Below are 22393 nucleotides of genomic sequence, written 5' to 3'. Positions count from 1 at the left end.
TTTTACTATATTTAATTCAGATTTCCAATGCCGTTTGCACACTTTAATTTTATTATATTAAAAAAATGTTAAACTGACAATGCTTACAGATTTAAGAAATAAAGTTGGCATTTTTCCAACTGCGTGTATGCTACCATTCAAAAGTTTGGTGTTAGTACGATTTTTAAAAATGTTTTCAAAAGAAGTCCCTTATGCTCACCAACACTCAGTAACACATTAATATTGTAAAATATAAAAATTTTATTTATTCCAATGGCAAAGCTGAATTTTCACAATGTAGCCATCACTCCAGTCTTCAGTGTCACATGATCCTTCAGAAATCATTTTCATGCTGATTTGGTGCTCAAGAAATATTTCTTATTATTATCAATGTTAAAAACAGTTGTTCTGCTTAATACTTTTGTTTGTACAAAAGTGATACTGTCACATTTGATCACTTGAATGCATCCTTGTTAAATAAAACTGTTGAAAAATGATTATGACTGACAACTAAGGAAAATCCCAAATTCAGTCTCTCAGAAAATTAGAATATTGTGAAAAGGTTCAATATTGAAGACACCTGGTACCAGCTAATTAACTCAAAACACCTGCAAAGGCCTTTAAATGGTCTCTCAGTCTAATTCTGTAGGCTACACAATCATGGGGAAGACTGCTGACTTGACAGTTGTCCAAAAGACGACCATTGACACCTTGCACAAGGAGGGCAAGACACAAAAGGTCATTGCAAAAGAGGCTGGCTGTTCACAGAGCTCTGTGTCCAAGCACATTAATAGAGAGGCGGAGGGAAGGAAAAGATGTGGCAGAAAAAAGTGCACAAACAATAGGGATAACCGCATCAACCCATTCAAAAATGTGGGGGAGATTCACAAAGAGTGGACAGCAGCTGCAGCAGAGTCAGTGCTTCAAGAACCACTTCGCACAGACATACACAAGACATGGGTTTCAACTGTTGCATTCCTTGTGTCAAGCCACTCTTGAACAACAGACAGCGTCAGAAGCGTCTCGCCTGGGCTAAAGACAAAAAGGACTGGACTGCTGCTGAGTGGTGCAAAGTTATGTTCTCTGATGAAAGTAAATTTTGCATTTCCTTTGGAAATCAGGGTCTCAGAGTCTGGAGGAAGAGAGGAGAGGCACACAATCCATGTTGCTTGAGGTCCAGTGTAAAGTTTCCACAGTCAGTGATGGTTTGGGGTGCCATGTCATCTGCTGGTGTTGGTCCACTGTGTTTTCTGAGGTCCAAGGTCAACGCAGCCGTATACCAGGAAGTTTTAGAGCACTTCATGCTTCCTGCTGCTGACCAACTTTATGGAGATGCAGATTTCATTTTCCAACAGGACTTGGCACCTGCACATGTGCCAAAGCAACCGGTACCTGGTTTAAGGACCATGGTATCCCTGTTCTTTATTGGCCAGCAAACTCGCCTGACCTTAACCCCATAGAAAATCTATGGGGTATTGTGAAGAGGAAGATGCGATATGCCAGACCCAACAACGCAGAAGAGCTGAAGGCCACTATCAGAGCAACCTGGGCTCTCATAACACCTGAGCAGTGCCACAGACTGATCGACTCCATGCCACGCCGCATTGCTGCAGTAATTCAGGCAAAAGGAGCCCAAACTAAGTATTGAGTGCTGTACATGCTCATACTTTTCATGTGCATACTTTTCAGTTGGCCAAGATTTCTAAAAATCCTTTCTTTTGGTCTTAAAGGTCCCATGGCATGAAATTTTAATTCTATGAGGTTTTTCAACATTAATATGAGTTCCCCTAGCCTGAATATTGTCCCCAAGTGGATAGAAATGTTGATCGGTGTAAACTCGAGTTCTGGCTGTCTTTCTCTGCCTTTGAGAAAATGACAGGCCAGACTAGCCAATCCTGAAGTCTCCTGGTTTGACGTCCAAGCAGGAACGGTTACCTCCCTTTCCTCCGCCCAGAGAATCTGGAACGCCCATGCAAACGCTCGAGAGATCATTCATTGCTTGTGAACGAGAGAACGCTGGCAGTTTCTCAGTGTTTGGATGTACAAATGAAAACATAAGTCTTTTTTTAGTTCCTTCTGATCTGTGATCAGTGATTTCTTATGTGTAGCTAATTATTTATTATTCGTGCACACGCTGCGGCTTCTCTCTCTCCCGACAGAACGGTGTTTTCGTGTTTTCTATCTTGTAAGTCAGTGTTTTTGTACGTCCTCGTCGCGTCTATCTGTTCTAAAATGTGCATACAGTCATGAGTTTCTTCTAAACATCGGCAGACTCACATCTCTTTAGAGATAAACCTCACGCACGCTGAGGCTCGGGCTGGCCGGACGGCCTTCAACATCCCCGACCCCCAGTACTGCATCTGGCCCACAGTGGAGGCGCCTTTACGCGGCGTGAGATTAAGCAGACGGGGGGTAAGCGTGAGCATATCCGGGCTAGCCAGCTTTCCCCACAATAAACTGGATTACATTCGATTAATGCTGTTGTGTCTTTGTTTGCGCTGTGTACTCAATGTCACTGACGCTTTTCATATGATAGGAACATATCTAAAAAATAATGCTATTATCAACATTTACTCGTAACTCGTTCATCTCGACAGCTGTAATGGTACTTTGCATGTGTTACAAAGTTGGTAATAATGATGAAGACGGACTCGGTGTGACTGGGACTCGTGTTTATTCAGAACTCTCAGATACAAACACAATAAACTCGCGCTGACTGACAGCGCTCTCATAACTCAGTAGTTACTATAAATAACTTTGTTAGCAATCGCTGAGCTCTGTCTCTGGTACATTAGTGATGTCCGGTTCGCGAACAATGTTTCTTTTGAACAGGTTCTTTTTAGTGAACCCAATCAGTTCAACAAATCGGACTGAATCGTTCTAAACGGTTCGCGTCTCCAGTCAGCGCTGGATCCATAATTTACTAAAGTTACTAACTTTCTGACATGAGAGACAGTCCCTCCGACTAGAAATAGACTAATAACCTGAAGTATATGCTGTAACTACAACAGTTCACTGAACTGAGACTGACAGAACTGATGTGAAGTGAACTCCGGACCATCCGTCTCTCTGGCAGCAGCTCGTGCCTGCTCGTGCCTCGTTAAACCACGCCCCCTCCGCTCATTTCAAATGCAAAGATGTCAGCCAATCACAACAGTGGGCGTTTTTACTGAAGTCTCAGCAGACACGCCTCTTGAAACAGGGCAGTCAGCCACAGGGCAAACAGCAGTATAGAAAAAAATGCCTTTTATTTCTAAATTATGACATTTTATGATGTAAAAATCATACTAACAATATAAAGTACACCTCAGGAAACATTATAAAATAATAGAAAAATGCCATGCCATGGGACCTTTAAGTAATATTAAAATTTTCTTGGATACTGAATTTGGGATTTTCCTTAGTTGTCAGTTATAATCATCAAAATTAAAAGAAATATAAATTTGAAATATATCAGTCTGTATGTAATGAATGAATATAATATACAAGTTTCACTTTTTGAATGGAATTAGTAAAATAAATCAACTTTTTGATGATATTCTAATTATATAACCAGCACCTGAATATTTTTATGTGTATATACACAGTATGTGATGCCTTTATAGATACTGTGTTGAAAAAAAATTATTGACAACACAGAAGACAGCCACACTTGCTGTACATTTTACAGACACGCATCCCAAAGCAGCAAACTTCTGGCGTGTTTGACTATACTGAGCAGATTTCTTCCATGCCAGTGGACCCAAAGCAGCCAGACATGAGCACAAGCAAGCAAGGAAAGCACTATAACTCATTGCAATGTCTGCCCCTACAGCTTTTACTTTCCTCTGTGCTACATTCTCTTATGACTCAATACTTGGCAGTCTATTGTAAAAGTGTGAAAAAAGGGCCTCCCATTTTTGTCCTTGGCGTTAGAGTATTGCTTCTTGCAAGCAATATCACAGAGGTTTGGAAGGGCTATTGGCCACTCCATTGGGCTGGGCTACACAAGCTGCTTTGGGACTCAGCCCACCCCCTCCTCACCTCTGCTCCTCTGTGTTGTACAAGCATTGGAGATGGAGAGTAAATCAAGTGCTTGAAGAACATGGCTCACAGCTGTTTCCTCCCCCTTGCCTTAGAAGTTTTTAAAAGACTGAGGAGGATTCGAATACAACATTAGTCAAGCATTATTTTCGAATACTTTAAGTCTTCTGGTTTAGCTTATGCAAGATATTCTCATAGTAGTTGGCTTTACTCCTGAAAGTATATATATATGATCGACATTTGTCTCATCTAAAAAAAAATCATCATAGGTAACTGAATGCATAGTTTGACATCATGACTAATTCAAATACAAACTCAAATGTGTCCCAGAACTCTGCTGTCTGCCAATAATGTTCAGATGAAATGAGGGAGTGAAAATGAGAAGCTAATCAGTAGTGAAAACATAATTTGTTTCTAAAATGTATTTTAGAAAATTAATATCTGCTGAAATAATAGTTCATTGATAAAAAAAACACTACATATACACCGATCAGGCATAACATTATGAAATGAATAACATTGACGATTATCTCTACATCATGGCACCTGTTAGTGGGTGGGATACATTAGGCATCAAGGGAACATTTTGTCCTCAAAGTTGATGTGTTAGAAGCAGGAAAAATGGGCAAGCGTGAGGATTTGAGCGAGTTTGTCAAGGGCCAAATTGTGATGGCTAGACGACTGGGTAACAGAGCATCTCCAAAACTGCAGCTCTTGTGGGGGTTTCGCTGTCTGCAGTGGTCAGTATCTATCAAAAGTGGTCCAAAGAAGGATCAGTGGTGAACCGGCGACAGGGTCATGGGTGGCCAAGGCTCATGATGCACGTGGGGAGCGAAGGCTGGCCCGTATGGTCAGATCAAATAGACGAGCCAGCTCAAATTGCTCAAGAAGTTAAGGCTGGTTCTGATAGAAAGCTGTCAGAATACACAGTGCATCGTAGTTTGTTGCGCATTGGGATGCATAGCTGCAGACCAGTCAGGGTGCCCATGCTGACCCCTGTCCATCGGCGTAAGCACCAACAGTAGGCACGTGAGTATCAGAACTGGACCACGGAGCAATGGAAGAAGGTGATCTTTTCTTTTACATCACGTGGATGGCCGGGTGCGTTTGCGTTGCTTACCTGGGGAACACCAGGATGGCACCAGGATGCACTATGGAAAGAAGGCAAGATGGTGGAGACAGTGTGATGCTTTGGGCAATGTTCTGCTGGGCTTTCCTGTAGCTCAAAATGTAGAGCATGGCGCTAGCAACGCCAAGGTCATGGGTTCGATTCCCAGGGAAAGCAAGAACTGACAAAATGTAAAATGTGTACCTTCAATGCAATGTAAGTTGCTTTGGATAAAAGCGTCTGCCAAATGCATAAATGTAAATGTAAATGTAAACCTTGGGTCCTGCCATCCATGTGGATGTTACTTTGACATATACCACCTACCTAAGCATTGTTGCAGACCATATACACCCTTTCATGGAAACTGTATTCCCTGGTGGTTATGGCCTCTTTCAGCAGGATAATGCGCCTGCCACAAAGCAAAAATGGTTCAGGAATGGTTTGAGGAGCACGAGTTTGGAGTGTTGAATTGGCCTCCAAATTCCCCAGAACTCAATCCAATCGAAACATCTGTAGGATACGCTAAATAAACAAGTCCGATCCATGGAGGCCCCACCTCGCAACTTACATTACTTAAAGGATCTGCTGCTTACATCTTGGTGCCAGATACCACAGCACACCTTCAGGGGTCTAGTGGAGTCGATTCCTCAACGGATCAGGGCTGTTTTGGCAGCAAAAGGGGGACCAACACAATATGCCTGATCGGTGTACATAGCATGTACATCTATGTCCATTATCAATTATATAGGTGAACATGGAGGCCTGGGGTAGATACAAATCTTTGCTGCAAATAAATTGATGGAAAATTACACAAAACTGCTCATGGCATATTTTGTTATTTAGCTAAAAAAAAAAATAGAAACGAAAGAAAAATACATTTTTAATAGTTCTGTTTTTGGATGGATGACAGGATTGAATGACTGAACAGAAATCACATCAAACACCACAGATAACCATGGAATCAGAGTCAGATGCATTGACTGGGATGAAAAATACACAAATATCTGACCAACAACAGTTTTAACAGAATGAGCAGCAGAGTAAAAAAGAAGCAAGTAGTGTAGTCCCTCATGAACAGGGTACAACGAGCAACCCGCTCGAATGCCACACAGTTCAAATTATTGCAAATTCAAGTGCTCTAAACGACAAGCGGGAACACCCAATGGTGACAGCAACCACGCCATGTCCATTTTATAAGTGTATAAAACACATTTTAAACAAGACAAGACCAAAATAGACAAACAGCCAATTGCGGCAAATACGCACAGCGTACTCGCACCAGAAATCAACCTAAAGAAGGATTTCTGTAGGATAGATAGAACAACAGAACACCTGAACACAGACAGACAGACAGACAGACAGACAGACAGACAGACAGACAGACAGACAGACAGACAGACAGACAGACAGACAGACAGACAGACAGACAGACAGACAGACAGACAGACAGACAGACAGACAGACAGACAGACAGATAGATAGATAGATAGATAGATAGATAGATAGATAGATAGATAGATAGATAGATAGATAGATAGATAGATAGATAGATAGATAGATAGATAGATAGATAGATAGAATTAGCTAGCCTGATGTTTGTAAGCTGTTTTGCTCACTTTCTCTAGAATTAGACCACCCTACCGCAATCCCACACACCCTCTCAGTAAAACCCTGCCCCCCAAAGACATGTCAGCCAAGCTGACGTCAGCAAATCTGAAGACGCAAGGAGCATTATCTGATTGGTTAAAATGCACTGGCCGCTTACCTGACTGTTTTTCTACACTGAGCCTAGAGGTGTCAGCTACAGGTGCGATTCCTCAGGACACCTAAATCAGTGATATCTGTCAAGCAGACAATTTTCTTTCTTTCTTGGAATAGTATATTTACTGTTCATTGTCAGTTGTGAGCAGTAAACATTCATTCATAATTTTTCTCACATTAATTATTGCTCCTCCTCACATTGTGTGGAAACTAAATCAAATGCCCCTTGATGACAGTTAGTGGTATAAATGATACAACAGATGACAGTCTTCCTTTACTTTATAGCACTGTATACAATTTTATTGAATTTGAAATCAAATAAAAAAACAGGGCAAAACCTGACACTATAAAGACAAATAAAGCATTCAGCAAAACCACATGCAAGATCTTGGTCATCTTTCACATAGATGTTTGTGTTCATGAAGTAATAACATACCCATGTGTCCAGCATGTGAAATACGCTTAATAAAATGTGAAACTGGTCAAGTCTGTGTAACTGTAAAAGATTCCTGACCAGCAAAGGGAATGTAGCTGAATGTTAGCTGATCTTATTGTCTAGTTTTCAAAACGGAGACAATGAAGGACGAGCAACAATGAATTCAAACTCCTTCAGAGCAGCAGAAAATGAGTTGCTTTTTTTTTTTTTACCAAAGTTTACCTTTCACCATTGTCCTCCCTTCTTGTTTTCATACTAGGGGTTTAAATCTGTCATCTGCAACCCAAGACAAATGGAATATAAACTATTTTCTTGTTCCCTTGTAAAAAAGAGAGCCTATAAGCAACAGCCGTAAAGTCAGCGCAGTTAAGACGGTCATAAAGCCAGTTTACTGTCCTTCTTAGCAACAGACTCTAACATTATCAGTGAATTATCACCAAAACACATTCAAGAATTAGCGTTACAATATGCAATATTAGCAAAGAACAACCGATCTGTAAAGAATAGTCATGACTCAAAAGGAACATACAGTGTAATTCTACAGAGCCAGAGTGGATGCTTATGAGAGAGCACTGACAAAAGGGGGAGGAAAATTAGGGTTGGCAGCATTCTTCTTACTTAAAGCTGTTAAAAAAGAGGCAGCAGAGAGTGGGGCTGGGTCTGATTGCTGCTCTGAGCAGGAAAAACCTCAGTCTGTCTTCATGGTGCAGCGATAACCTGGACTCTTTTTTCCTTCCTCTTCCCTGTTACTTTGCACACAGGAACAGCTCATGTCTTTGATATGGGCATGATGATCTTTGAGCCTTATAGGACTGTCCTGTTTCTGGCTTTATCTGTGACTTTTTTACAATTTGTGAAATGCCAAGAAGAAAACGGTGGTAAGTTGCTGTTTATTCACGCTAATTGTGCTGATGCTAAAGCTGATGCTTTTGATTTATTATTTTATTATATTGTTATTATTATAAAAACAATTGACCAGTAAGGTTTATTTAGGTAGCTATATAAAGTGAATATGTCTTAATTGTTAACTGTTGAAAAATCTGAGCCTAATTTTAAAGGACGTTGCATATCTGCATAAAATTTAACTGTGTTTTTGACCAGCAAGCATTTCTAGTTATGCCCCAAGTTGGAGATTTGGTTGTACTTTTGACCAGCAAGTATCACTAGTTATGGCATGTGGTCAGGTCACCATACTGTAACATGATTAACACTGATGTCCCTTGGATTTTTATGACATATGAGGATGGGCAAAAGGGCACAGTTTACTCTTGACTCTTCAACATGCACCATTAAATTTGTTGTGTACCAATATCCTCCTCTCACATCTGCTAAATCGATTTCAGCCTTAGCACTGTGCTCACATGTCTCTACAGGAACACATCTTGCATCCTAATGCAGAGCAGATGTGTGAGGATATTATGAGTGAGGCTCTGACTCTGAACATGCAGGGAAAAGAAAAAAAAAACACCCAGCCGAGAAAACACCTGAGTGCTATTACCTCAGTCATGCCTCGGCTTAGAGCATTTCAAACATGTGACGTATATTTTTCCCTAAATGATGTCACCAGACACGAAACTTCTGGGGAGGTTCACTTGATCTTGAATGTTTAGCAGATTTTGATATATGCGTATCTGAACAACATGTTTTACGTGTGCCACTTGGATTCAAAGCCTATTGTTGTGGTTTCACAGGCAGTGCGCCACCTTGTGGTAAATGATTATTACAAAAAAAATCATTGAAGTTTACTTTAACTTTAAGAAAATTATGTTTTTTCATTGTTAAAAGAAATTTTATTTTTCACTTTTTTATTTTTTTCAGGAGAAAAATTTGTAGAGGGGTTTTTTTTGGTGCAATTTCTCTAGAACAATGTATTTTGGTGGCATGATCATGTTACCTGCTAAACTGCATATTTGCCCATTTGAATAGGCCCAATAAACAAGTTATAACTAGTCTCATTAGCATGTTAATCTCTATAGTACTTTGCAAATACAATTAATACAAGTTTTTACAATTAATACAATACTATTACAATGGCCCACTTTAGGCATTCTACTAACTATAAGTAACTTTGCAACTACATGTCAACTAACTTTCTTTAGAGTAGAGTAGCCTATTAGACTGCAGTAGACTGTTAGGTTAGGAGTTAGGATCCGGTTAGTAGAATAGGTTAATGTAGTTTCTTAAGTGTTACCAACTTAACTAAAGTCTGTTTGTGTACACACTGTTTCTCACTTGAAGAAAAGGCCTAAATTGGTTTGGTTTCAAGCTAGTTAAAGTGACTAAGTGAAAGCAGCTGTCTCTTTCTAAATAGTTTGGTTTCAATGGTAATATTTATGCAACGTAAAGAGAAGAAAATTACTCTAGAAAAACAAAACAACAAAAAATTTGAATGTGCTTTTAGGTTAATCTATGTTCATCTAACGCACAAAAGATGTAGTTTAGTTTCTTTCACCCTGTCCTTTCACACAGACATTTCAATGCCAGCACGCACCACACGAAGTCCAAGTGAAGTTGTTCTGTTCTTCGTCAGTTCCACGTGACTCATCCAAACATCTTTTCATCTGGGCATTATCGCATGGAACAGTTTTAAATACCCCTAATCTTTTGGATAATGTGTAATTTTATGTAAATTTGGTTAAACAAATCCACACAAATCACTTCTCACAATAAAGTGAAAACACTGTAATTTCTCTCTGACCCAAACAGAAGATCGTCTTTCTAGCATTACCGTTAATTGGATTTTTTTGATTATAAGGTTGTGTAGCCTTTTGTGCTATTCTACTTTTCTATTTTATACTATATATACATTTTTTGTTTAAAAACTGGTTCCAGGCGTTGTTGCCACATCAGTTATATTACAACAAATAGGGTGTTTTCACTTTACAGCTAAATATCCAAATATGTGCATTCGACCGAGTCCACAGCTTATGTGCTGATGGAAAACATGTGCTGCATTTTTGAGCTATGACTTGATTACATGCCTCTTTCTGCAAGAGGGAGGGATAGAGACAGTGAGAAAAAGGGAGAGGGAGAGAGAACCCTATTCTCCACATGACACCAATTTTTTTACTATAACCTTTACTGTACAATCCATGGCACCTTTGATCTCCCGCAGAGATGGCACTGGGCGTTTCTATGGAATAAACAATTTAGAGGATGGATTTTTAATGTTTAGCGCACTCTTGAGCCTGCTCCATGGGAACTACTTATAAAGTAAATTATGGCAGTCAGCAAATGCAAGCCCAGGGGATGACTTCCAGATGTTAAACTGGTTGCTTTGGCAGTATTTGTAAAATATTAAAACAAATGTTGGCTAAAAGGTTGTTCTGGAGGAAGTCATGTAGCCGATGTAAAGAACACTGTGTCTTCGAACAGCAAAGACTTGAGGACAATTGGGGTTGGAAAATGAGAGCAAATGCAGACATTTTACCACTATATAGTACAATAGCTCAGTAAAGTCTGTTGTATATTTCGTTGTCATGTGCAGGCAAGCCTTCAGCCTCATGTACAATAGTACCAAGTGAAAAACCTTCAAATATTCTTTTGGCAGTCTTACAGGGTCAGGAAGCAAGGAGGATGAGACATATGTATGCCAAACATGACTGTGTAGAGAACGCAGAGGTTGGCAGTGGAGGATATGACGAGAACTCCCCTTGAGATGGTTTATAAGCCTACACAGCTGTTCCAATTGGTCTGGATATCATCTGGATTTGGCCTATATACATTTTTAATCCTATCTGTTTGTGTTAGTGCTACACTGGTCCTCAAAACACTTCTTGGTGGATAAAAGAAGAAGCTTAGATTCAATATTTCATATACTGATTATACACTATAAAAAAATTAAAAAAAAGTTGAGCTACCTTAAAAAAAATAAAGGCAACCTATCGCACTCAACTTTTGAAGTTAGCTCAATTAATTTGCTCCAGTTAAAATCAACTTTTGTTCATCTAATGAGTAACATGTAGTCTTTTTAACTTTGAACATCAACTTTGCACTACAATCCTTGTTTTTTCATCTCCACACTGTAAAAAAGTTACTTGATTGCCTTAAAATGTCGAGTTAATTGAAATAAATAATTTGAGTTCATACAATGAAGGAGATTTGTCTAATCAACAGAAACTCAAAATATTATGTTTTCTGAACCACGCTAATTATCGAAGTTGATTTGACATAAGCAAAAACATATAAATAAATGTTTTTACAGTGTAGGGCTAAAGCAATAGTCACCCAAAAAAACTTTTCATTTACTCACACTCTTGTCATCCCACATGACATTCTTTTTTCTGTGGAAAACAAAAAATAATTTTGAAGGCTCAGACTACAGGAGTTTTAGGCAGATTTATCCCCGATTTACCCCTCCCAAACAAAAAAAATCCTGTCCATTACATTTGTCGGTTCCAATGTTCGGTTTATTATCTGGTAATGTGAGGTGTTTGCAGATGAAATCTTTAACCTCCCGATCTGCTCACGTTCACATCGGGGCTGCCCCGATTTTACCAAACATGTTTGATATTTAGGATTTTAAATCGGGATGATTCGAAAAAATCCTGTCCATGACATTGGCCGGTTCCAATGTTCGGCTTATTATCTGGTAATGTGAAGATTTTGCAGATCAAATCTTTAACCTAGGGAACTAAAAACATTTTTTATTATTTAAATCTCACATGTCTTCACAAGTTTTAGAATACAGCATATCTTCATACTGACATTTTTTTTGTCGTTTTGGAGCTTGACATCCCCCATATTCACTATCAATATATATGGCCAGACTATTCTACAAAAATTCACCTTTTGATTTCCAACATTATAAGGATGAGTAAAATGGTAACAGAATTAACATTTTTGGGTGAACTATTCCTTGAAGGACAGATATCATGCTCAATGGCACACGTCATTTTTCTAACTGAACCATATCACATCCGCTGCCTCATTTTTATTAGCCCACCTGTCCAGGAAAATCCTGCTGATGGCCTCTCAAAAGTGGAAAAACGTACCCCAGTTATCCACTGCTGTGCATCTGTACAATACTAAAGTATTAGTGACTAATATTTAAAACATAGAAATGTACAGTATCATTATGGTGTTGATACCAATACTTAAAGTTGATACTGATACTTAAAGTACATAAAGTCCTTTGTGGCTGTCCAGCTTGAAAATATATTATGACATGATGAAATGACACAGGTTTTGGGTTTGGGCCATGAGATCCATTCAACATAACTATTCCACATTACTTTTGACTTTTGCCAGTGACTAATAGAACACAGCCCTATAATTATATCTACAGTGTGCTGAAAATGAAACAGATGTCATTCAGACTAGAATAGGGATTGAGGGCTAAGCAGAGAAGTCCGTTTTTAATTCAAATTGAGTTTGAATGCATACCAACTTATTTGTGGGCTATTAGAGTTTATACTGAATAGTTTTTTAAAGGGACATTTTTCCATATTTAGAAATACTCTTATTGCAGAATTTGATATTCAGCTTCAGTTATTGGGTAAAACTGCATCTTGACATTTGTACTTTTAAACGTTTTTGCACTTATATTTTGACGGCTTGACTGGGAATCTCGTGGCAAAAGATCTCGTCATACCCTTATAAAAGTGTAAATACAACCAGAAAACAGTGAAAAATTCAACCTTATTAATATTCATGCCTCTGCATTTTATATTTATATAAGTGCATGATGGGTGGGAACACCAGTATCAGAAAGTTTTACTTCAATTTATAACTTTGATACTTATTCAAAGAATCATTGTAAACATAAACAATTCCAAGTACAATATACTTATAAGTTCAAGCTTTGATTGCTACAAGCTTGAATTGAGTACTAAAAATATTGAATTTACTTATAGTTTTTAAGAAATTATCGCCTGAACTAACTTATTCAATGTAGAAATTACATTCGTTTTTTCTGTAGTACACTCTAGAGAAAAATGAGAACTCTCAACATGAGAACACAGTGTGCTTTTCAACACAAGCAACTATCTTGCACTTCATACACTCATAACTAAGCCATCTGAGTCAGCCCAGTTTGTATGGAAACATCTGCAGAGTTTATTGAGTAATGGACACAATGCTATTGGATTCTAATAGTGTGTGAAAAAGACACCGTGATCCTGAGATGCCATGGGGCAGTCACATTTCAGTTTGTAAATGTCAGAGGCCTATTAGAAAATCATATATTTAACCATTATTTGTTTGTAATATCCATTGGTTAAAAAAAAAAAAAAAGCAGTTGGCAGTAGTTCTCAAAATGAAAATCAAGGAATGATGTACCAAATTACTGTTAAGGAGTTTATTTTTCTGTTAAGCCATTTGTACATATATCCAGTGTACACTCAATTATTCTAAATATTAGGCCAATTATACCAATTACTTCCTGATGCCGTTTAAAGTAAAAAATGCCTGAACTTTTTACATTAAACAGACGTTAAACATTGTTCATTTATCCTTCAAATAAACTAGCTATACTCTGTATGTATCTAATAGATCAATGTTGCCAAAACAGTTCATTTATCATATTAAGGAAGAAAATGTGATCCCGGCAGGAGCTTAAAGTTCAAAAACACATTCACGAGAGAGACATTTTTCCACCTTGTAAGTTTTCGCATCTACACAGCACGAAGTCTCTCACACTGGCATTTCCTCTGGAGAGAACGCTGAGTAATGTCTAGGTCTGAGCAATGATATCCTTCCCTGCCGTCCCATAATGGTTATAGCTAATCTACCTCTTCTTATTGTCTTCCATTTTAGTCAGCTAATAAGGATGCTCTTATTGTCATTAAAAAATTGTGGATACTAATGAAGTATTTTTACTATTAGCGTACTTAACCCCATGCTATTGCTCGAAGAGTGGAGCTCATATATGACCTGTTGCAGTTTTGTATTGCATAATTTCAATGCCACATCAAACTGTGCTCTAAAACCCTTGACATATACCTCTTAGTCCTTGATGAACTAATTTCAATATTTAACCTGTTGTTTAATCTAAACTTTTATGCTTGATGTGTAGGCTTGATTATCACTCGCAATATAATATAATTCATATAATATAATAGTATAGCTTAATAAATATCTTACAGTATTTTGTATCTTGAAACAAACTAAAAGTCAGAAACAGACAGCATATGATTTTTGTTTTTACTAGTGTAATGTATTTCTAGGTACAGTAGATTGCTGGTCAAACAATTAGGAGTGATGAAATTACTCTGAGATTAGTCACTTAAATCCAGACCAGTATTCTCACAAAACACTGCAGTCAAACTAGCTGCTTATGACTAATCAGACATTTTCATACGCTCTAAAGTGAAGAACTCAACTCGAACCCATGGAATCATGAAAAGGAGATAAAGCATTGACTCTCTTATCTATTTCTCACCTAATCAACAGTCTATTGTTTCCTGTTTTCTAATCTAAGTTTGAAGATTCACTGATGCATCGAACCAGATATACATTTATATAAGGAAAATCTGTGGTAGCACTTTATTATAAGTGTATGTACAAGTAACTTTGCAATTACATGTCAACTAACTCTCATTAGAGTAGTAGTAGACTGTCTGCTTAATATCTGCTAACACTTTATTTTGATGCTCCCCCATCTACTAACCCGAACCCGAACACCTAACAGTCAGCCTACTACAGTCTACAAAAACTCTAATGAGAGTTAGTTTACATGTTGTATTTGCGAAGTTACTTATAGTTAGTAGAATGTCTAAAGTGGACCTTCGAAATAAAGTGTTACCAAATCTGTTTCCAGTCAAGTACATTGTGTTTCTGTAAAATGTTTGATACATGCTGGATGAGTTTGCAATACATTATTAAATACATATGTTAAAAGCTCTGTACACAACTGACCAGTATCACAGTCAATTTATGGCCTTTGCAAGAACTGAACTTTAAACTGACCTTTTGGCCATTATAAACGTCATGCTTTAAAAAGATATAAGACGCTATAAACTTCAAAGGCTTTCTCAGAGAAAGTAGGATGCCTTCTAGTGGAGTAGTTTGAAGTCTCATTTTTATGAGAGTAAGAGCATGTCATTACAACTGATTTCAAATACCTATAACAGACATATGAAGATTTCTGAATTCTGACTTGTGTTGCAGAATGAATAATAAATCACACTATGTTCATTTGTTGGCCAGAGGAGAACTGGCCCCGACTGAGCCTGGTTTCTCTCAAGGTTTTTTACTACATTCCATCGCCTGATGGAGTTTGGGTGCCTTGACATTTTTGCCTCTGGCTTGCTTAGTTGAGGACATTTTTAATATTCAACAATATTATTGAAATTACTTTACCGATGCTGTTTTTTACAGAACTGCTTCATAGATGAAATTAACAAATTTAATAATTGATGTTCTTTACAACAGAACTGAATCAACACTGAGCTGACTTCAGCTGAATAACCGCAAAATGCATAATTTTCCTGTTATCACTGTAAAGCTGCTTTTAAACCATCTCTATTGTATAAAGCGCTATATACATGAAGGGGCCATATTTTAACGATCTAAGCACATGGTCTAAAGCGCACGGCGCAAGTGCAGTAAGAGCGTGTATGAATCCACTTTTGCTAAACCAATCATTGTCTCGTCATCTCCCATTCCCTTTAAAAGCCAGTTGTGCTCGCGCCATGGTGGATTTGCTATTTACATGGCAGAATTTGTGAGGGGGAAGACTGAACGCTTCTCCAGAGAGGAATCCTTTAATTTTTCATAATTAAAAATGCATCCCTGTGTGTGTAATAAGCAGAGTGTACGTGCGTTATGGAGCCACCTATAGGTACATACTAACGCGCCCTTTAAAAAACACAAAAAATACTTTAGACCAGGTTTCAGTTAGTCAATGGCGCAGTCTATTTCAGTCAGAACACGGCAAATGGGTGCAAATGCATTTACTATTTAAACAGCGTGGTGCAGGACGTGAAAATGATAACTGCGTTGAGCGGAAACTAGCAAAAAACACATGCGTGGCACCTGGCGCCGCATTGCGCCGGGTGTATGATAGGACCCAATGTGACTTGACTTATTCATCACATCTGATGTAAGTGTTTCTTTTGATCTGAATATCATGCCCAAAGAGGAACAAAATGCAGAGATACAATTGAAATGTGTTGCAATATGCATTTCAGGTTTACAGTTGTTTCTATAGACAAAGGTTGAAGCTAATGTTCGAGACCATTAAGTTAATGCAAGGTAGAAAAAAAAAAAGCTAAAGGCAAGAGGATGATCTGAAATGGAAGTACCGCAGTGTGGGGTCACATGAAGTAAATGTTTATATAATTCCTCTCCGCTGATGCCTCAAGTTTCTCCATCCAAAGCAGTGTAATATAAGCTAGAATCATGACAGACCAGCTGTGGAAGCTCTGCAAGCTCTCACAACATCCAAACAAAGCAAAGTAGAGGAAACACACTACAAAAAGAAACATAAGGGAGTGATGTTTCCAATCCCTGGAAAGAATGGGTAGGGTTGTTCCTCACAGGATGCACAGAGATTTAAAAAAAAAAATAATAATAATAATAATCCACGACCTGAATTTTTTTTTTCTCTTAAGAATGATGAATTATAAAAAATTTACATTTAATTCAATTTTAACTGCCCAGATGTTTCACTCCTGATGCTTGAAAGGATGCCAGGAAAGCAATGAGTAGGCCTATGTCAGGTCATGAGATTTTGTTGAGCTCAGCCAAGAATCTTGCCTGACACTTACACAGAGACATTTACCCTTCAACGTCTGAACATTAAGTTTGTATAAAAAGTGCAGGAGTTCAAATTGTGTAAATATTAAAAAGCAAGTTAAGTAATATCTATCTATCTATCTATCTATCTATCTTTTATTTTTTTTAAAAACAGTATTTACCCCAGGTCCCCATATACTGAAAATACAAGCTCTGTTTCTATCCTGTTATGACACAATGAATTTCATGACATCTCAGACATGTGCTGAAATCTGTGTAAAAAGAAAGAAAGAAAAAAAAGACTCTGGGCCATCATGTCAAAATATTTAAATGTTCACATCGAAGATGCCAATTGAAACTTTTTTTGTCACTTATTCAAGGAAAAATTATTTTTAATAATAGCTATAGCATCACAAATGCAGTTAATTCCAAATCATATGTTCCATTTAAAATGGTGAGTTAATTAAGACTAATCAAGCATAAAAGTTCAGATTAAACAAGTTAAATGTTGAAATTAGTTCATAAAGGAATGGTGGGGGTAAGAGTTTTAGACCACAGTGTGATGTGGCAATAAAATTATGCAGTCCACAAAAAAAAAAAAACTTCTGTGCCAAGTCTCTCACCGCACATCATCGAAAGCACAAAAAAGAAAAAAAGGTGAAAGACATGTCCAAACCAGAGGAAACCATGTTTCCTTCTACACACGAGGTTGTCTCCCTAGACCAAAATCAGTGTGACTCTTCATTTGAAGATCCTCATTTGTATCTCAGTAAAGGGCAGCCACAAGGACATATAGTCGAGGCTTGAATAATCATAGGGTTCACAGTCACTTTGAGGTCTATATGTCTGGAGTGACAGTCTGAATTACAATGTAGAAAAATCACCAACATCCCATTTTCACACACATTCTTCTTCAAAAAGAGGAAGTTTTGTGTGAACTGTGGGGAACTCTATCAGTTAATTACAAGAGAGGTCAGAGGTCTGTGAGACACACAATTTATTTGTGTCATTGACGTTGAAAAAGCAGGACTGGAGACCTTTTAAAGCTTCCCTGGAGTTTGAATGCAACTTATCTGGTTTAACTGTAAAACAGATGCTTCCTTTTTGGGAAAAAAGCATTTTCCTGGATTGTGTGATTACCGTACATCAGCATTCATTAATGAAGTTCTTACAATCGTCATATAATCAAATTAGCATTTAATTGTTCAGTCTTCAGATGAAACATTTGCTGAAATATAGACTATTCTCTCTCACACACACACATAAACTCATGCTGGAAAGACAGACTCAGATGAGTCACTGTTTCCATAAGGTCATTTTCTAACCCATACAGCCTTGTTCCAACAACAAAGTCCCAGAACACAGCAAGTTATGAGTATTTCCACATAAACCAAAGGAAAATACATGTGATTTATATTAGTTAAAATTCCCACAATGCAGTATCTTGGTGGAGATGTACATTTCTTAAGAAGCTGCCCATTGTTTTCCAAGACCATTCCTACGGAAGCCTAAGCATTTGGGAGGGAACCACAGACTTTAGCTGACATGGAGTAATGCTGAGCATGTTCAGTGTGGTCTGGTCAGGCCAGACTGGAAGACTGGTGGAAAATGTACGTCAGAAGTCCACAAAAGACCATGCTTTTGCTATCATCATCGCTAGGGGACTTGAAGCGTTACTGTAAAAAAGCGCAGTCTGCAATGAATTAGCTAACCGAGGGAAAGAGTGAGTTTTCTCTTCACCTTTAATGGTAAGGTTTTCGGGGTGGCTTGAGAACGAGTTTCCCCTCCCATAAATGTGTAATGGCTCAAACACCTTTTCTATTAAATATTCACAGAGGAATAGTTCCAGCTGTTTTGACTAAAATTCTTACCATTGAATAATTGCATTGCCCTAGATGTGTATTCTATTATTTTTCAAATGTGTTGTAGTAGTTCCATTTGTTTTCTGTGAATTAGGCCTACTTTGAATGCCATGGATGGACTGTGACAATGGAAAGTGCTTATGAGCAATACTGCTAGAATATGCTACTGTGACTATCACATTTTTATGCAACAAACCTATAAACAAGACATATAAACATAATTTGACCAGCTTGTTCTTACTTGTTCACCTCCAATGTGTTTTTTTTTTCCACCTCCAACAATATCACAATGTCCAAACGCTGCTCTAGCCTACTTCCAATCCGCAATGATGACACACACAGGCCTGGAATTAAAAACAAAGAGTGAAATATAGTGAATATATCAGCCTGAACACCGGTCTAAATTTACATCGAAACTAGTATGTTTGCTGGTGTGTTTTCTGAGGTGTAAAGATCTCTCTTTTCATTGGCATCCTTCCCTGAGACATTCATTCCCTCTGGTCAAAGGTATCAACGATTTCCAATCAACACCCTTCTAATACATCCGCTTCATTCATTTATGCTATTTTTATTCATTAGCTTGTGCACGCACTTTTAGCATGCTCACGTTCAGAATGTAATGGTTGTGTCTCCCCTTAAGCTATAAGGTGTAGTCACATTTGATCTGCATCCCAGAGTCAATACGTGATCAACATTCTTTATGTGTACGGTGCTCAAAAAAAGTTTACATCTTTACCTAACGTTACTTGTTGCACAGTTTTGGGTGATCCTTGACTGTATTAGAGTATTACAGTAGCATAGAGATACATTCATAGTCCTTATTGTAACCCATTTTCTCACATGGTGAGGTACTAAAACATCCTCATCAGAGTGAAGTTTTCAGGTGAGTAATGTTTCATTGACTGAAGCTCAAGGGTGCCACCTGGTGTATTGGTGTTACAGCTGCAAACTGCTATTACTACAGCAAACAAATATTTGCCACGGCTGTTCTGCAGATTTCTTGTACTTAATAATTGCTTGAAAAAGTTATTAATGAAATTGTTAATAAATAGTTTAACTTTATTTCAATAATGGAGGGAATAGCACATTGCAGTAGAGGTCTGCTGGAAACAGTATGAATCAGACTTCCTGGAGAGCATTAGCTCATGTTTTCCCACAAGAGCATTTCCAAAAGACAAGGGATCACCTTTTCCAGTAATTCTCAGACACTTTCTCAGGGTATAGTACTGCTTTTACTCTTCTGTCTGGCCTCCTGGACCAGCTGCATGCAGCATGACACACATAATCAGGCGATTCCATGAGTGCCTTTTCCATTTTTAAAAGAATGATTTTAAACATTTTATCAAATAAAGAATGAAAAAAATATGGCTAATCAAAGCAAAATTCATGCTTTCAATTATGCATATTTGAATTAGAAAAATAAAATATGTCTGGAAAAAGACCGGATGACATTCTCATGAGAAAAAAGAGAGGGGGTAAACATTTTATAAGAAAGTTAGTGTATTTTGTTTGTGTCAAACGACACAAAAGAGCTATAATAATGTACATGTCAAAGCTAATTAAATACCTGTCATATAAAATCCTTATATTATTAACACGCACACACACTATATATATATATATATATATATATATATATATATATATATATATATATATATATATATATATATATATATATATATATATATATATATATATATATATATATATATATATATATATATATATATATATATATATATATATATATATATATATATATATATATATATATATATATATAGATATACGGACGGACGGACGGACGGACGGACGGACGGACGGACGGACGGACGGGCGGGCGGGCGGGCGGGCGGGCAGACAGACAGACAGACAGACAGACAGACAGACAGACAGACAGACAGACAGACAGACAGACAGACAGACAGACAGACAGACAGACAGACAGACAGATAGATAGATAGATAGATAGATAGATAGATAGATAGATAGATAGATAGATAGATAGATAGATAGATAGATAGATAGATAGATAGATAGATAGATACACACACACACACACTCACATACATACATATATATATGCATTATTTATATAGTGTTTACTTTTTTGCTTGTAGAGGATGAGTTGAGCTGTACAGAGAACGGGCAGGTGTACACAAACAGAGACATCTGGAAACCTGAACCATGCAGGATCTGTGTTTGTGACAGCGGGACCATCTTGTGCGATGAGGTGCAATGTGACGAAGTGTCCAACTGTGGAAAGGTAGTAGTCCCAGAAGGAGAGTGCTGTCCTGTTTGTGACACAACATATGACAGTGGCAATGGCAATGGCAGACCAGGTGAGGATGAGCACCACAAAAACCTTCAAAACAAATACATTTAAATGTAAGAACAGATAAATAGCAACTGTTTTTGTCTCTTTTTTTCTTGTCAGCAGACAGAATTGCCAAGGTAACCTATATAGTTACACTCAACACTGCCAATATTCAGTTATTTATTTAAAGTATAAATACATTAAAAAAAAAAAAAATTATTGGTCCACTGACTTCCTGTGACTCACTATTCTTGATTTCAGGGTCAGAAAGGGGAACCTGGAGATGTCCCACATGTATGTTTTAATTTTTACCTTACATTTGAAGATGAGTGGATGTACAGTTTGTAAATAATATAAAATTCCATCTTGATTTCAGGTTACTGGAATAAGAGGTCGTCCTGGACCAATGGTGAGTGTTCTTTCGTTGACTTTTGTCCTGATCACTATAAAAAATAGATACATCAAATAGATCAAATTAACAACATAGGAAAATAAACCAGTGCTTTCATGATTTGTCACATATACAGTATCTAGTAGTTTACTTGCTATATGTTTTCTGATGTCTGGACACTAGATGGGGACAGAGCACAGCTCTATGTATTTCCATAAACTGATTTGGTCTTTATTTGAACATATTTTCAAGTAATCATGCTAGTAAATCATGTTGAAACTTTCTGCACTGACTATTCATAACTCATCCAATCATATTACAGTCAACACATTATGTGAAAGTCTATAACAACACAGACTAATTCAATAGTGCTAATCATACTATAAAGGCTGTTTTAATTTACCTTAATTATGTTTTTTTTTTTTTTTTTTTTTTTATATAGGGGCCTCCAGGAGCACCAGGATTTAGAGGAGACAGCGGCGTGAAAGGTCGACCTGTAAGAAACTGCAAATTAATTTCAAAATGTGATTAAAGATGTTAAATATTGTGTAATATTGTTGTAATGTTATGTTATTTTAGCCTGATTTTAATGTGTTTTGTAGGGTCTCAGAGGTCCCCCAGGATATGATGGAGAGCCCGGTATTCCAGGACAGCCAGGAGAGCCAGGGCCCCCAGGACATACCCCAGGAGTGAGTGCCAGACTGATTTGATGTTAAGTTAAAGGCCAGTTAAAAGTAGGACTAAGACAGAATATAAGGAACTGAGGATCACAAAATACAAAAAACAACAATAAAAAAGAATAAAAAGCAACATCTAACAAAATTACAGTATAAAT

At 37.6% G+C, this 22393-nt stretch overlaps 1 protein-coding gene across 2 annotated transcripts in view; it reads left to right on the top strand.

Moving 5' to 3' along the window:
- Positions 1–7951: 7951 nt before the first annotated feature.
- Positions 7952–22393, top strand: part of col5a2a (collagen, type V, alpha 2a) — a 31002-nt gene continuing 16560 nt past the window's right edge. Inside the window, exons 1-7 of one of the 2 annotated variants that reach the window (XM_079822098.1) lie at positions 7952–8185; positions 20971–21192; positions 21291–21304; positions 21429–21461; positions 21544–21576; positions 22001–22054; positions 22161–22247. In XM_079822098.1, the coding sequence (XP_079678224.1) occupies positions 8089–8185; positions 20971–21192; positions 21291–21304; positions 21429–21461; positions 21544–21576; positions 22001–22054; positions 22161–22247 (540 nt within the window). In that variant the 5' untranslated portion in view covers positions 7952–8088. Of the gene's footprint in view, positions 8186–20970; positions 21193–21287; positions 21305–21428; positions 21462–21543; positions 21577–22000; positions 22055–22160; positions 22248–22393 lie in introns of both variants that reach the window. The other variant, XM_079822097.1, reaches the window with a different exon arrangement.

Source organism: Gobio gobio, assembly GCF_949357685.1.
Source record: "Gobio gobio genome assembly, chromosome: 7".
Taxonomy (NCBI): Eukaryota; Metazoa; Chordata; class Actinopteri; order Cypriniformes; family Gobionidae; genus Gobio; species Gobio gobio.
This window is presented reverse-complemented; position numbering and strand designations above follow the sequence as displayed.